Source organism: Hordeum vulgare, chromosome 2H (genome assembly GCF_904849725.1).
Source record: "Hordeum vulgare subsp. vulgare chromosome 2H, MorexV3_pseudomolecules_assembly, whole genome shotgun sequence".
NCBI classification, from domain to species: Eukaryota; Viridiplantae; Streptophyta; class Magnoliopsida; order Poales; family Poaceae; genus Hordeum; species Hordeum vulgare.
Genome location: NC_058519.1, coordinates 270,734,570 through 270,751,916, shown reverse-complemented (window position 1 = coordinate 270,751,916; position 17,347 = coordinate 270,734,570). Strand labels below are relative to the sequence as shown.

The window sequence follows — 17,347 nt, the reverse complement described above, 5'->3', positions numbered from 1 at the left end:
CTGTTAAGGATTAATTATAATCCTAATAATCAATGCTTAACAACCGTTTTTGTGACGTCCTTTGTAAATGTCGCGTCTGTTCAACGCCGTCCCCTCATTTTGTATATATAGCCTTGTGTGTCATCAATAAAGAGATTCACTGTTTATTACAATCGCTTCTCTCTCTCTCGTTTACTTTAACACGTTATCAGCACGAGTCTCCACCGAGAGCAATCAGGCCACACAACGCAGGGCTTCTCGCCCTTGCCACCGGACTGCGGCGGCCGCGCTAGCCCGTCCGCACTCCGCCCGTCGGCCGCGCCGAGGCCTTGCCCTCAGCCGCCCGCGCCGAGGCTCTCACCCTCGCCAGCCGCGCCCACGTCCGCCTGGCCGCTGCGCCGGCTAGCGTCGCGTCGCGCCGTGCCCTGCACCCGTCACGACCACCGCGCCGTTGGACGAGGCCACAGCGCCGACTGCGTCGAGAAGATTTTGGCGGTCGTTCGGCACGGCCCAGAAGCGAGCGGCTATCCATGTCTGCACGGACGGCGGCTATCCATGTCCATGTCTGCATCGGCCGGAGAACACGGCCCTCCACGGCATGGCACGGTCCTGATGAGGCATCCTGCGAACGTCGACGTACTCCAACGCGAAGCGCCGCAAAGTGGATTCGATCCTTCGGACGCCAAGACACATGCGTGGAAGACGGCGGACGGATCCAGGAAACACCATGAATTGCAACCGTTGTGTCGTTCCAATGCAGCGGTGTCGGATGCAGAAATATTTTAGATGAGGAACCGCACAGGAGAAATGACCTTATCTCTTTGAATGCTTTACGGTTTTATCCTTCTGATTTTTATTATTTCTGAAAAAGTCATTGCATCGTCTTGCACGTTCAAACGAAGGGCGGTGTAGTTCTTGCTGATGATACTATCACATGACCTTTTTGAAGGAAAGACACAGCCAGTGAACGACAGATTTCATAGCAACTACAACTTGTGGCTTCATCCATTTTCTTAACTGATGAGAAAAGGCCACATCACGGCTTATACTCTCTCCGTCCCAAAATAAGTATCTTGAGTTTAGTATAAATTTGTACTAGAGCTAGTATAAAATTGAGACACTTATTTTTGGACGGAGGGAGTACTACGTGCGGAACTACCATGTGGACATTTCACCACGCTCTTCTCAACCAAAGACATGGTATGGGAATGCGACATGTTCAATGTATTTGCTCTTTAGCAAATTCCATAACGTGATTTTCTTTACTGGTACGATGATATTGTTTTGCGATTGAGATTAAATTTTTTCGCACAATAATATATATTTGCAATTGAGAAAATATTTTTTTTCTCGCGAAACAATCTCATTGCGATTGAGAATAATTTTCTCTCGCGAAATATTAATTCATTTTGCTGAATTATCTTGCAACTTGATATAAGATCATCTCATTTAATTTGAGGTCTATACAATTCAAGTTTTTTTTCACTTGAACATCAAGTTTGCAACATCATTACTATTCGTTACAATAGTAATGTATTTCTATTAAGTATAATGCATTCCGGAATGTATGTATCTCCATGTTCGCTAGATGTTGAGATTAATACGTCTATTTGCAATTGGGATTTTTATTCTTGCAAATAAAAATAAATTTATCTTAATTGAGCCTTTGGCTTGATACAAGCAAGAATTGATATGCAAAATTCTAAGTGTTGTTTTTCAAATTGATGTTTTGGGATCACAAGGTAGTGTGTAGATCTACTGCTTTGCAGATTATCACCACTATTGACAATGCCTACTTTTTGTCGTTTCGACATTATGATTGTTTTATAAAGTGCTCTCCCACACATTTTACTACGTCATGACATAAGGCATTACAAGTTAGTCTACTGACTTCATGAGATTATACTCCCTAGTGATGCGAGATCTACTCCATTTTGGAGATTATCTTCAAGGTGTCATATTTAGCAATTTGAGATTCACATTAATGGTTTCAAGATAACTTCTTGAAACACCCATTAATTTTGCTAAATTCATTAGAACATCAACCATGATGGTATTTAATTTAATGTAGTTAAATTAATCATCTCTGATTTACCCATAGAGGTAACATATGGCTATAAGGCATCAGCCGTACTAGTATTTGCTCCTCCGAAGCATTTATTGTTGTTGTTCACTAAAATATTTTTGCTCTCATAGTAAATATTATACTTGCATGCTTTCTTGAATATATCATAGGAAACTATGAAAGTATTAGCATATACATCTGATTACCTTCTATTACATTGGTAAAATACATGGCAACGAAGCCTACGACCCTATTTCTAATTATAGTGTCATCCATCCATCAAGATGGATCGCATAATTTATGGCAATGATTAAGTGTCAAAACATTTTTACAAGGTCCACATCACATTGTCATTATACTTTCATAACGACTAACCAATGTGAAATACACAAAGTCTATACGTTTTGGCAGTGACTCTCAAGTCACACACTTCCTCAAAGAATGAATTCCAAAACATTAGCAACAATTTCATCACATGTGTTGTATTGAAGGATACACCTAGGTTCACTAAGGATCACCTTGGCCATGATTGTTCCCAAACAAATCATTTATTCATTGATGCCACTTACTCCTAGTAGTAAATTAAATAAATGCATTAGCATTTTCAAGTAATACATGGCTGACATTTCCAAATACACCAAATGCAAGATTTGGTGGGAATATTTATTTTAAGATGATTCATGACATCATTCATTATATCCACATGTGGCATTGTTGCCACTATAACTCCATCTTGGGAAAATGTGACATGGCTATTATCTTAATAGCTAATATGTGCATATGCATTTTATAAATCACCAACTTCACTTAGTTATCAAACTAAGTACATAATGGATGAATATTTATTCACCTTGAATATTTCCCTTAAGAGAAACATGTTGCCATGAGCACATTTGGAATGATCACCCAATAATTTTTCAAGGCCGCAAGCCTATCAGAACTTACAATTTTGGTAATTATAAAATCAACTTGAAGTTAAGATCTCATGATCTGACATTTTCATATGCAGATCAGGTTGAAAAGCCCTTGATACACTTTACATATCCTTATGATGGTATTACCATTTTCATGGTAAAGAAACATGTTATTACTTGAAATCATCATATTCACCCAATGGGTGCTTCAAATATTTGCTAGCATTGAGAATACTATGCAAGTGAGTGGTCACAAAATAGAACCATGAGGGATTCAAAGTAAAGTGGAGGTTAAAGACAACCAATGACAGAATTATCTTTATTTGGGAATTGATTATTTCCAAATGATCACAAAGACAACTCTTAAGTTTGTCAAATGTGTGGTTACATAAATATCGTACATATGATTATGAAACCCTCAAACATATGGTCAAACCACACCATGAGTTTATTAAAAGGCAAATAAGTTCATTGGGGTATTTGAAAATTTGCAAACATACGACCGGAACTATTCTGGTAAATGATGTTCTCAAATCTTCATCAGAAGGAGAACCAAAAATATAGTGCAATAAAAGAATGATCAATTCGTTTGCGCGTATGATATGTTTGCGTAATTCATTTTTCAGTAATATGGGAAACCTCATGTAATATCCCGATTATACCCAAAATATTGTTTGCCTATAGTTGTACTACTACATGTAGTATAATGTCCAATATCCTATTTCCTGGACATTATATTTGATAAATTTTGAATGTATGAATCAATTCATACATAGTTTTCTTGCGTACAAAATAGTTTTCTAAATCTTACAAAATATTTGGTTATAAGCCTTACAATCCTGGTTTGGGGTTGATTAGAAAATTATGGACAATTCTATTGGTCATAACTTAACAAGTTGCAAAATTTCCCAAATCATCAGATTTTATGTGCATCACATGTGTGATAGGGGAAATTAATTTAAGGCACTCTCACCTTACAATTCTAAATGAGCCACTCATTCTTCCTTGAACACATTGAGAAGATATGTGGATTACTCAACCATTATGTGGTATTATATAGATACTTCATGGTACTCATGGAAACATTTATAAAATGATTTCCAGTGTGTCTCTTATTACACAAACCATGAATGATATAACTAAATTAATTGCTCAAATTCTCAAAGTAAGAGCAAGTTATCCTAAACAAGGGATAAACCCATTCGAATGGACAACTTCGTTGAACTCATTTCACAAGCAGTGTCTGATTATACATAATACTTTATGTAATACACATAATGGTTTAGTTCAATATCTTATCAAAGATAATGAAGTTAATTATATGACCAAGCTTATAGAATCGTAATTTACTAGCCTCATGCTAGACAAATACGACATTGCACACCGTGAGTATGATATAAATCATACCAACTGCATATCATATTACTTTCTCCTCGTAGTAATTACGTGGAAATCAACAAAGTATTTCCTATCTGCGATAATTCGGTTACATACCAATATCACCACTCCAGCATACATCAATGGGCTCTTACAAAAAATAGGGATCTATGTGAGGAATAAAAATTTATCCGTCAATCAAAATTATTCATAGCCCGTATGCTGATTGCATCAGCAATAAGGACATTTCTGTCATTAGGGGGAGATTAGTACCACAAAGAATGTCAAGAAATAAATTAGAACTGTTATTCACATTTAGTCCTTATATCCACGTACTCAAAGAATCTGAACAAGAAGTTTAGAATCACATATTTGCAAGACATTGCAAATCTGCCACATACATTTACTGATGACAAAGGTGTTACGCAATTATATTCCTGCAGTAAAGTGTGAGAAAGAGTGGAGCTACCTGATAAACCACTCTTATCCCGAAATGAGAGCAAGAGGGGGAGAAATCTGACCATACGAGATATAATCTCGCATATGCTTCCGCGGAAATAGAGGAAATCAAAACCTTAACCAGTAAATGTAATTCAACATCAAGTTGAAAGACACCTCACTGGATGCTCATCATCCAAAGCCCGGCATAGATGTGCACAAATGTTTTGGTGCCGGGACATCGAAACACCTTGACTCCATTGTTGTAGGAAATCACAAGGGGTTAAAAGGAATAAATACATTTCCACAAATTTCATTGATTTCTCCAGAATCATATAACATAAGTCAACATTTGTCGACATATATTTCTTCTCCAAACTGCTAAAACCTTTTGGGCCGTGAACCAAAATCCATGGTAGAGTGCCTATTGTACTCATATTGGTTCACATAAAAGGAAGCAAGTAATGAAGAATAGCACACGCTCATCAAAGAGTTGTATTTACCACAGGAATACCTACTCCTCATAAGTATCTTCCATATGGAATACTAAAAACTTCTCATTCATAGACAAAGTCAATGAGGTGGTGAGAAAGCGAGACTTGTAGCAAAAGGGTTCACGCAGAGACCCTACATCGATTACGATGTAACATACCTTCTTGGTATGAGTGGAATTATGTTTTGATAGTAAATACCATTGGCAGTACAAATAATATTATCCATGCAATTAATGGATGCAGTGACTACATACTCATATGAGTCACCCATTTCGGAAATCTATATTAAAGTCCCTGAAGGGCTTCATTTCCGAATCCAAAAACAAATCGCAACATGTATTGTGTAAAACTTCATAAGTCACTCTATGACTATAAATAGTCGGAAATCATATGGTACTACCGACTAAATGATTTTCTTCTTCCCAAGGATTACTGAAAGAATGATGATTGTTTATGTGTTAACAAAGGAATCCCAAATTTGAATTCCTTATATCACTGAGTGTATATCGATGATTTAATCATCAATGTCTCTACAAGACCTAAACATAAATAAAATCATCTCAAGACGGAAAATTTGGATTCAACCAAATTTAGCTTAAGTTTACAACTTGAGCATTCTCTCAACAATACGTATCAGTCTACATATATCCAAAACATATACGAGAAGTTCAATTTGATATATCATATCAACAAAAGACATGTATGGTCATACTACCTTTCATAAGGTACAAATCCATCCATACCTAGGGGTGATAATGAAGTGATACTGGGACCTGAAGTTCTATATCTCAGTAATGTCAAAGCACTCATATACTTGCAAACTACGTCGGGCCTGACACTATATTTGCTATCTTTATTCGGAGTGCAACCCCCAACAAAAGGTATATGGTTGATATAAGTAATATCATCTTATATCTGAAGATTACAGTAAATCTTGGATATTTCCATCAGCAAATCGAAGATATGACCATGATATGATGTAATGATATTGGCTCTTTATTTGATCCAAACGACGCCATATCAAATGACTGAATTTGCTGGAATAGCCTTCACATGGAAATCATATGAATGGATTTTAATGGTTATTTCCACTTATCATTCTCACATAATTGCTTTATCCTAAAGCATTGCAAAAATATGTATGGCTTGGCAGAATGATTAACCACACTCAAAATCGTGTGGTTGAGATTCATCAGAATCACATAACTTGATTTATCAAAATACTTCCACTTGTGTTACTCAATACCTACAGGTTATTTGAAGAGCAATATCATAAATCAAATTGCTCAGAAATTACTTATCCTCATGGATTATAGAAAGTTGAGGAAATAATTTGCAAACAAAATATTGTGATAATCCAACAAATTATACAAAATCTCATGTTCATATCAATGGCATTGGTATGAAACATCCTCCATATTTGCAAAGTTCAGGGGGATTAATCTCCCAGACTATAACCTATTAACAATCATCAGATTGCATATATTGTACTCTTTTTCCCTTGATGAGTTTTTCCACAATGGTTTCTCATAAAAGATTTTTAACGAGATAATATAAACACAAGTATCTATATATGCCATATCATTTTCTCCTTATATTTTTCCCACTAGGTTTTAAAGGAGTTTTCAATGGCATGTACGATTGCACTCTTTTTCCTTATGAGTTTTCTCTCAAGTTTCTCGTAATGGTTTTTAGTGAGGCAATATCTTCTCAAAGATCATATGTCATACTTTATATTTTCCCTACCGAGATTTTTAAAGGAAGTACTCAAGACATATTAGTTGTTCTCTAAAGTTATCAATGAGTTTTTCTCCTTCTTCAAAGGTTTTCTCATATGAGTTATCAAGAGACAATAATCATTATATGTTGCATCATTTTCTCCTTATTTTTCCCATTGGGTTTAAAGGAGTTTCAGCAACGTATCTACATTATTTTCCTCATATTTTTCCCATAGGGTTTTTGGAGGAGTATTTCTCAATATCAAGATGATGAACAATCTCAAGGCAAACACACTAAAGGAGTCATTATCAAGATGGTGCATATAATCGAAGATAAGCATAGATTAGGGGGAGTGTTAAGGATTAATTATAATCCTAATAATCAATGCTTAACAACCGTCTTTGTGCCGTCCTTTGTAAAGACCACGTCTGTTCAACGCGTCCCCTCACTTTGTATATATAGCCTTGCGTGTCATCAATAAAGAGATTCACTGTTCATTCCAATCGCTTCTCTCTCTCTCGTTTACTTTAACACGAACGTAGCACAAAGCGAGCGACCTGCAACGACAACATTTAGTGGTGATGTGGCTTCACCACGCGAGGAAAATTAGCAGAATTGCTGACGTGGCTAGATGATGACGTGGATGGGCTGCATGATGAGAAAATTGATAGTAGTGGGAATCAAGTTTTTAAGGATTTAAGATTTGTCTTACACCTTCCTTATACCTGCAAGATCATTTTTGTTATTTGATAACATAGCATCTTGTTGTTCCATTGATGGGCATTTTCTTTTTGGAGGTCCAGCAAACTTGATTACCTCTTCTATTATATAAATACTTGCAGGTCCAAAGGTGTTCACAACTCACTGAACTCATATATGTGTTTTATGAAGAGGTACCTAAAGTTCAGTACATTCATCAGCTAAGCTCCTGATTTGCATCTACATCGACGTAATTTTGGAATGGGTAGCTCATGAGTGCCAAAGCCATGATGTTGAATTTGGTTATCCACAACAGGATTTCGTCTTCTTATTCATAGCAAGGTGTACCTTAAGAAAAACTATTTAATACTGAACGCGGCATCTTTTTGTGGCCTTTTTCCTGAGTGACCTTTGGGTTATGTGGAGATTTTTAGATAATTATTCGTGGCTAAGATTTTGTGTGAGATGATTCTTATCTAATGTGTACCTTCTAATTGCATATAGTGTCCCTTAGTGATTTCGGTGTATTGAAGACTTACAGGTTAAGAGACTGATATATTTGTGAGTGTACACATGCTCTATAAGTCGCTGAGGAGTTTGATGTATTAGAAGAATATCGACCCTAAAAATGTATATCTTTCGCTGAAGACTTTGGTATTTCCTCTCGAGACTTTGAAAGTGAGGAAATTGGTGTATCCGTGAAGAAATCGATGTGAAGACTTTGAAGCGTGAAGATTTTCGTTTTCGTAGTATCATTTTTTGTATTTTATGTCATAGGACCATCCTAGTGTTAAAGGGGGTCGAGGTAAAACTAAGGAAAAGTTTCCAAGTGATGCTCATCTCAAGGCCTACACATACAAACCCTTCGGATGAAGCCTTTGGAAATCTTCAATAGCTTAGTCAAATTCTTGAGCGATAGAGAATAAGATCTTCTGGTCTGTGAGGAATTTGCTCTAACTGAGGAGTTAGGTCCTCGCGAGTGCAAATCACCTACCTCTGAGGAACATGAGTGACAAGTGGACTTTCACAGTTGAAAGGTTTCGGCCAATGTTGTGTTGCGCACCAGCTGTTCCCAACCTTATCCAACTAAAGGTCATATCATTGGGGGCATTAGTGTCAATTCATGTCAGGATTGCTCCCCGGCTATAAATAGCCGCCCCCATAACCACTAGTTGGTTGGCTGCTCCGGAGAGAAACTGAAACTTGTCATTCGAGAGAAAACCATTCCTCGAAGACTTTGAGAGTAAATCATCAGTGAGGAAAACCCCCAAAAACCCAAACCAAAGCCCAAAACCCAAAGTGATTGAGCATCACTAAAGAGATTGTTCGTGTGTAGAACTGACTCTTGTTACCTTTGAGGATTGTACATCCTCCAGACGGTTAGGCGTCATGGTCTAGAGCATCCAGAAGTGAATTGTGGGTCACCGGCTGACCAAGTTTGCGAGGGTTTGGATGTCTGCCCTAAAGACTTACCACGAGCGTTGGGCGAGGACTGTGTGTCCTTAGCTCAAGGAGAATACAGTAAGAACTTAGTGTCCTGGGACTGTGTGTCCTTTGGCTTAAATATCAAGCTAGTCCAAACCAGATGTACGACTGTCACAACAGTTGGAACTTGGTCATCAAACCACTGTCTTCATCGAGCATCGGGTTCTAATTCCTCAACCCTTTCATTTCCCCAATTGTAAGTTAACGACTTTGATCTTTACTATTTGAAGAATTTGACTGAAGACTTTCTCAAATTCCTAAACCCAAACTCTTCACTTAAGTTATTCGTTACCTGTTTATCCTGATCACACTACTTGTGCAACCTGAACATTTCATTTTACTCTGACGACCAAGCTATCGTTGTTTCTACACATCTTTTTGAGTACTTATTCCGCTGGACCTAGTTCGTGGCTCGGGACTTTCCTCACAAGGAATTTCCTCGATGAAAAATTTGTAAAAATTGCCTATTCACCCCTCCTCTATTCAATATAACGCACTTTCAACTGGTATCAAAGAAATTTACTCCCTTGTATTGTGTGATTTTTGTTTAACCACCTGGAGTTTTAGTTATGTCGACCGCGGGTATGATCAAGATCACTACGGGTTGTCCTACCTTTGAAGGAAATGACTTCCCCTACTGGAAGAACAAGATGGCCATGCACCTTGAAGCAATTGACAACGATCTCTGGTATGTTGTGGAAAATGGTGTTCCCTTTGTCACTGCAACTATCACTGCCTCTCATGTGAAGAGATTCAAGCAACTCGACTCTGGAATTAATAATATCATCTTTGCCGATCTGAGCAAACTTCAATATGGTAGACTGAGTGCTTTGGGCTATGCAAAGCTTATCCCGGAAAGGTTGTCCAAAGTCAATGAAGGAGTATCTACCCAACGAGACTCGCGTGTTGATGGTCTTCGCAATCTCTTCAACTGCCTCAAGAGACTTCATAATGAAAGTTGCCAAGAAATCTTCGATCGCCTCACTCTCATCTCCAATGAGGTTGAGGCACTTGGAGCTAGAGACATCACTGGCCATGAAGTTGTGAAGAAACTGTTATGATCCCTTGCTTCTTCATTCGATACACTCGTACTGAAGATTCAAGAACGAAGAGACTACAAGCTACTTCGTCGTGCTGATATACTTGAGAGACTCGCCACTCATGAATTCCAACAAGCTGAGAAAAGATACCTTTATGGACCAACCTATGGAAGACCTCGTGCGCTGAAGGCAAAGGCTATTTCCTCGTCTAAAGAAGAACACTCTGATTGCAGTCTTGGTGATCCAGAAGAACTTGGTCAGGAACTTGCTATGCTCATGAGGAAATGCCAGAAGTTCTCATGACAAGGCCAATTCAGAAAGTATTCAAGGAGAGATATGAGAAAATCAGAATTTTCATGTGACGACTACAAGAAAAGGACCTGCCATAAATGCAAGAAATCTGGTCACTATATTGCTGATTGTCCATGTTGGATGAAGGAATCAAAGAAGAAGAAGTATAAGGATGCCAGTTCTGATGAATCGAAGCAAAAGAAGAAATCTTCAAAGTCCTCATCGCACAAGAAAACCAGCTTCAGAAAGGCTCGAATACATATTGGCAAAGAAATGGATTCTCAGGAAGAATCTGAAGAGTGTGATGACGACGAAGGATCTGAAGAGGAGTGAGAGTCTGGTGTGGCAAGATTACCCCTTGCTACCACATTCGTGAGCAAGTCCATCTTCAAACTCGAAGAAAATGACAACGTCAACAACACTCATGACTGTGACGATGACTTTGCTCCCACCTATTACTTCATGGAAAAAGGTTCCAAGGTACACAACCACACTTCCTCTTCTCACTCTAGTGATTGTGAACCTGATGACTATCAAAGACCCACTTACTATAAGCTTGCTAATATTGCCACTAAGGAACAAACAACTAGTGAAAAGCTTCAGAAACTGCTACACAAAAGCGATGACATGTTGACTGAGGAATGAATCGGACTCAAACCCTCACTAATGATAATCAAAGTCATCAGTCTAGGTTTGATAGTCTTCAAGAACATCATGGCACACTCTTGGCTGATCATGAGAAGCTTTCTTATGAATTTCTTCAAAGGAAACAAGATCTTGAGAAACTAAGAATGTCTCATGATGATCCATAAATTTAAAATGATTCTTTGCTTTCTCAAGAGACCAGTACCGCTCAGGAAGAATTCATTCCACCATGATTGAAATGCATCGAACGTGAATCTTCTAATTCTTCACCTGAAATTCCAAATGCTTCTATTGCTACGAATTCTTCAACTATATATGTGGTTAAAAATTCCTCACTTGAGGAAGCCACAAATGTCACTGATGAAAATGCAGGGTTGAAGGAATAGCATGTGACAGGCACATACAAAAGTCTCAAAGCGCATCAAACCATTTGTGATGTGCTCAAAAAACAGATCCTAAACAGGAACCCTAGGAAAGAGGGTATTGCCTTCGAGAGGAAATTGAATGTTGATGGGTCATACTGGAAACCAGAGAATTATCCTGAAACCTCATGCGTTGCTGCAAAAGGACCTCATGTTGATCCATCTACTCTAACAGGCTTTGCATGTGAAATGTCATATTCCTCTGATGAGTCACTTGACTCAAACTATAAACTGTTCAAAAATTAAGATGGTGAACTATTTGCTAGATATGTTGGAACTAACTGCGGGAATGGACACCCTTGAGGAAAATCTTGGTTCCCAAAAGCAGCTTAGAAAGTCTTCAAGTCAATGTCCTCATGACACCACGAGTGAAGTAAAGGAACCACAGATCAAATTCCTCAAGTGGACCAAAGTCTTCACAAGGAACAAATACCTCATATGGTCAAAACTATGCTCGTACTCGCACTAATGCTTCTGATATGGAGGGAAACTACAAGGGACATGAATATGTGCATTATTCCTGAAATCACTATGTTCATAAGTCCTCAAAGAATTTCTCTGCCTATTCATTTGAGTATGCTAACCCCCCTCCTGTGAAACGAAGTGGATTAGCCTCAATCCCTCAATTTTCTTCTGGTTCTCGCAGGATGATGAACTCTTTGCCACCCCTCTAGATGTGAGTTTTGAAGAAATTGAACTAATGACTTCTGCGGGTCACGTCTCGAGATGAAAGTCATCATCTGAATAATTTGATGGAGACCTGAGGCAATTGCTTGGTAGGACACAAGCTAATCCTGATCAAATGTCTTATCATTTCAAACGTCCTCATTATGTCTAAAATATCTTTATGTGATGAAATTCAAGTCTGATGAATTTGATATCATATTCTTCACTCTGAAGCATATGAGATGGTAAGCAATACTAATTCATCTGCAAGATAACAAACCCAAAACCACAGAGTGGATTCTTGACATTGGGTGTACAAATCACATGACTGGTGACAAAAACTTATTGATGGACATCCCACTGACTCCTTCACCACTGAAGCATATCACCTACACAGACAAAGGTAAAATAAAGGTATTGGGACTTGGTAAAGTGGTTATCTCTAAGGACCGACACATGGACAAAGTCATGCTTGTTCAATACCTTGGGTTTAACCTCATGTCAGTCTCAATGCTTTGTGAACTTCATGTGATTTTCATCTTTGAAAAATATAGATGTGTAGTCGTCATGGAATCTGAAAAATCCAAAGTCTTTGAAGTCTTTAGGAGAGGAGACTTGTATATTGTCGATTTCTCTGCAGGTCCTCAGCTAGCGACGTGTCTTCTTGCAAAAGCCATAGAGGACTAGCTATGGCATCGACAACTTGGTCATGCAGGCATGAGGAATTTGCACACACTAGTGAAGAAGAAGGGCGAGTGAGACATGCAATGTGGTGTAGCTAATGGACTTAGTGATCTGACAGGGAAAGCAAGGACAATGGCGAGAACGGGCAGTCCCAAACAGGGTCGGTTAGGTGAAGAGGATGTTGCCGCTGCCGCTGGCGGTCACCTTGCTCCGGAGGCTTCATCTCTCACCGACAGACGGCTGGTTCTAGAAACTTCTAGCCCCCACCTCCTCTTCGAGACTTGTACCATCAGGTGACAGGCGTTGAAAAATAGGTGAGAGTCGTGGAGTAGTACCTAACTAATCTTCAAGAACTAAACCTGAATGTGTCATGAATCCTCTCATGCATGCAGATGAGGTACTTGTTGTGTGGAGCGCAACTCCACCTACTCCTCCATTTATTCCCTCGAGAATAAGAAAATGCATCGGTGTGTATGAAAGATGGAGAGAGTGATGCAAAATCAATCGACAGGGTGTTAATAAGTGAGATGATAGATGTGCGCGCCAATTGTGCTAGTAACCCAGCATGCAAAAGGCAGCGGGCATGAATATTTTCCTGTCTCAATAGTACGTGTGCAAATGGAAAGCCATGTTGGATTGCGAGTAAACCATGCGAATGTAGCACAAAGAGAGCGACCTGCAGCGACAACATTTAGTGGTGACGTGAATTCACGAGGCAAATTAGCAGAATTTCTCACGTGGCTAGATGATGACGTGGACCGGCTACATGATGAGAAAATTGATAGTAGTAGGAATCACTTTTTAAGGATTTAAGATTTGTTTTACACCTTCCATATACGTGCAAGCTCATTCTTGTTATTTGATAACATAGCATCTTGTTGTTCTATTGATGGGCATTTCATTTTTGGAGGTCCAGAAAACCTTATTACCTCTTCTACTTAATTATATACTTGCAAGTCCAAAGGTCTTCCCAACTCTCTGGACTCATGTATGTGTTTTATAAAGAGGTACCTAAAGTTCAGTACATTCATAAGCTAAGCTCCTGATTTGCATCTACATTGACGTAGTTTTGGAATGGGTAGCTCATGAGTGCCAAAGATATGATGTTGAGTTTGGTTATCCCCAACAAGATTTTGTCTTCTTATTCATAACAAGGTCTATCTTAAAAATGTTTTATGATGAACGTGAAATCTTTTTGTGGCCTTTTTCTCAAGTGACCTTTGGGTCATGTAAAGATTTTTAGATAATTTTTCCTGGGTCAGATTTTGTTTGAGATGTTTTTTATCTAATGTGTACCTTCTAAGCGTATCTAGTGCCCCTTAGTTATTTTGGTGTATTGATGAGTTATAGGTTAAGAGACTGATATGTTTATGAGTGTACACATGCTCTATAAGTCGCTGAGGAGTTTCAGTTATTCAAAGAATATCGAACCCTAAAAATATATGTGTTCGGCGGAAGACTTTGCTATTTCCTCTAAAGACTTTGAAAGTGAGAAAATTGGTGTGTCCGTGAAGAAATCGATGCGAAGACTTTGAAGCATGAATACTTTCATTTTCATAGTATCAGTACCTGTATTCTATGTGATAGGACCACCGTACTGTTAAAGGGGGTCGAGGTAAAACAAAGGAAAACTTTCCACGTGACGCTCATCTCAAAGCCTACACATACAAACCCTTCGACTGAAGCCTTTCGAAATCTTCAACATCTTAGTCAAATTCTTAAGTGACAGAGAATAAGATCTTCTGGTGTGTGAGGAATTTGTTGTAACTGAGGATTTAGGTCTACGCCACTGCGAATCACCTACATGTGAGGAACATGAGTGACATGTGGACTTTCATAGTTGAAAGGTTCCGACAGTTGTTGTGCCGCGCGCCAGCTGTCCCCAACCTTATCCACCTAATGGTCATATCATTGGGCCACTAATGTCAATTCATGTCAGGATTGCTCCCCGGCTATAAATAGTCGCCCCCATAACCACTAGTTGGTTGGCTTTTTCGCGAGAGAAACTGACACTTGTCATTTGATAGCAACGCATTCCTCGAAGAGTTTGGGAGAAAATCTTCAGTGAGGAAAACCCCAAACACCCAAACCAAAACCCAGAACCCAAAGTGATTGAGCATCACTGAAGATATTGTTCCTATGTAGAACTGACGCTTGTTACCTTTGTGAATTGTGCATCCTCCAGACGGTTAGGTGTCATGGTCTAGAGCATCAAACAGTGAATTGTGGATCACCGGGTGACCAAGTTTGTGAGGGTTTGGAAGTCTGCCCTTAAGACTTACCACGAGTGTTGGGCGGGGACTGTGTGTCTTTAGCTCAAGGAGAATACGGTAAGGACTTAGTGTCCTCGGACTGTGTGTCCTTTGATTTAAATATCAAGTCGCTCCAAACCAGACGTATGACTGTCACAACAGCTGGAACATGGTCATCAAACCACTGTCTTCATCGAGCATCGGGCTCTAATTCCTCAACCCTTTCATTTCCTCAATTGTATGTTGACGACTTTTATCTTTACTGTTTGAAGAATTTGACTGGATACTTCCACAAATTCCTAAAAAAGTCTTGACTTAAGTTATTCATCACTTGCTTATCCTGATCACGCTACTTGTGCAACCTGAACGTTTCATTTTACTCTGATGACTAAGCCATCGTTGTTTCTGCACTTTTTTCTAAGTACTTATTCTGCTGCACTCAGTTCGTGACTGAGGACTTTCGTCACTAAGAATTTCCTCAGTGATGAATTTATAAAAATCTCCTATTCACCCCTCCTATATTCGATATAATGCACTTTCAATTGGTATAGGAGCAAGGTACTCCCTTGTTCTGTATCATTTTGGTCAAACCACCTGGAGTTTTAGTAATGTCAACTGCATGTATGATCAAGGTCACTACGGGTTGTCCTACCTTTGAAGGAAGGGACTTCCCCTACTGGAAGAACAAGATGTGCATGCACCTTGAAGCAATTCACAACAATCTCTCATGTGTTGTGGAAAATGGTTCCGTGTGTCACTTCAATTATCACTGCCTTTGATGAGAAGAGATTCAAGCAACTCGACTTTCAAGCGAAGAATATCATATGTTGCCATCTGAGCAAAGGTCAGTATGGCAGAGTGAGTGCTTTGGGCTCTGCAAAGCTTATCTGGGAAAGGTTGTCCAAAGTCAATGAAGGAGTATCTATGCAACGACACCCACGTGTTGATGTTCTTCGCAATCACTTCAACCGCTTCAAGAGACTTGATAATGAAAGTTGTCAAGAAACCTTCGATCTCCTCAGTGACATCTCCAATGAGGTTTAGCCACTTGAAGCTAGAGACATCACTGACCATGAAGTTGTGAAGTAACTGCTACGATCCCTTGATTCTTCATTCGATACACTCGTACTGACGCCTTTGCACTCCATTGGTAGGCATGGGAATTTTGACGCATGTGCACTCATTCATGCCGAATTTGTTCAGGACATCCTTGAGGTATTTCTCTTGAGAAATGAAGGTGTTGTTGCATTGTTGACGAATGTGAAGACCTAGGAAAAATTTCAGCTCCCCCATCATGGACATTTGATATTCTTCACCCATCATGTAGGAAAATTCGTTACTGTAACGTTTATCAGTACAACCAAAGATGATATCGTCCACATATATTTGTCATACAAACAGTTCATTATCATAGAATTTTGTGAAAATAGTGGGATCGAGTGAACCAGGTTTGAAGTTTTTCTTCACTAGGAATTCCTTCAATGTATTATACCATGCCCGAGAGGCTTGCTTGAGGACACAGAGTGCCTTTTTGAGTATAAAGACTTTGTGAGGATGCTTCGGGTCTTCAAAACCTGGGGCCTGAACAACATATACTTATTCCTCAAGCTTACATTGAGGAATGCACTTTTCACATCCATTTGATATAGTGTAATATTGTGATGATTAGCATAAGCAAGAAATATACGAATAGCGTCAAGTCTAGCAACAGGTGCAAAAGTTTCATCAAAGTTAATTCCTTCCACCTGTGTGTAGCCTTGGGGTACAAGTCGTGCCTTGTTCCTCACTACCTGACCATCCTCATCTTGCTTGTTTCAGTAAATCCACTTGGTACTGATGACATTGTGCTTGCGAGGATCAGGCCTTTTGACGAGTTCCTAGACGTCATTCAGCTTGAATTGATGAAGTTCATCTTGCATGGCTTGAATCCACTCAGGTTCCATGAAGGCTTCATGAACTTTTGATGGTTATGTGATAGACACAGAGGAGAAATGCTCACAAAAGTTAATTAAATGTGAAGCTTTTGAGTGAGTGAGGGGACCTGGCGCATCGACGTCATCAAGGATTTTGTCAATGTCCACTTCATTTGCAATCCTCAGATGTGTAGGTTGAAGACTTTGGTTGGGCTGAGGAATTTGATCTGGAGCAATCTACTCAGGTGCACCCGCTTGAATTTT

The 17,347-nt window shown here is 39.1% G+C and overlaps 1 protein-coding gene across 1 annotated transcript; it reads left to right on the top strand.

The window, feature by feature from the left end:
* The first annotated feature begins 210 nt into the window (after positions 1 to 210).
* Positions 211 to 965, top strand: LOC123430001. Its single transcript, XM_045113950.1, has one exon. It carries the CDS (start codon positions 535 to 537, stop codon positions 763 to 765), a length of 231 nt encoding a protein of 76 aa, XP_044969885.1. The 5' UTR covers positions 211 to 534; the 3' UTR covers positions 766 to 965.
* Positions 966 to 17,347: the final 16,382 nt, after the last annotated feature.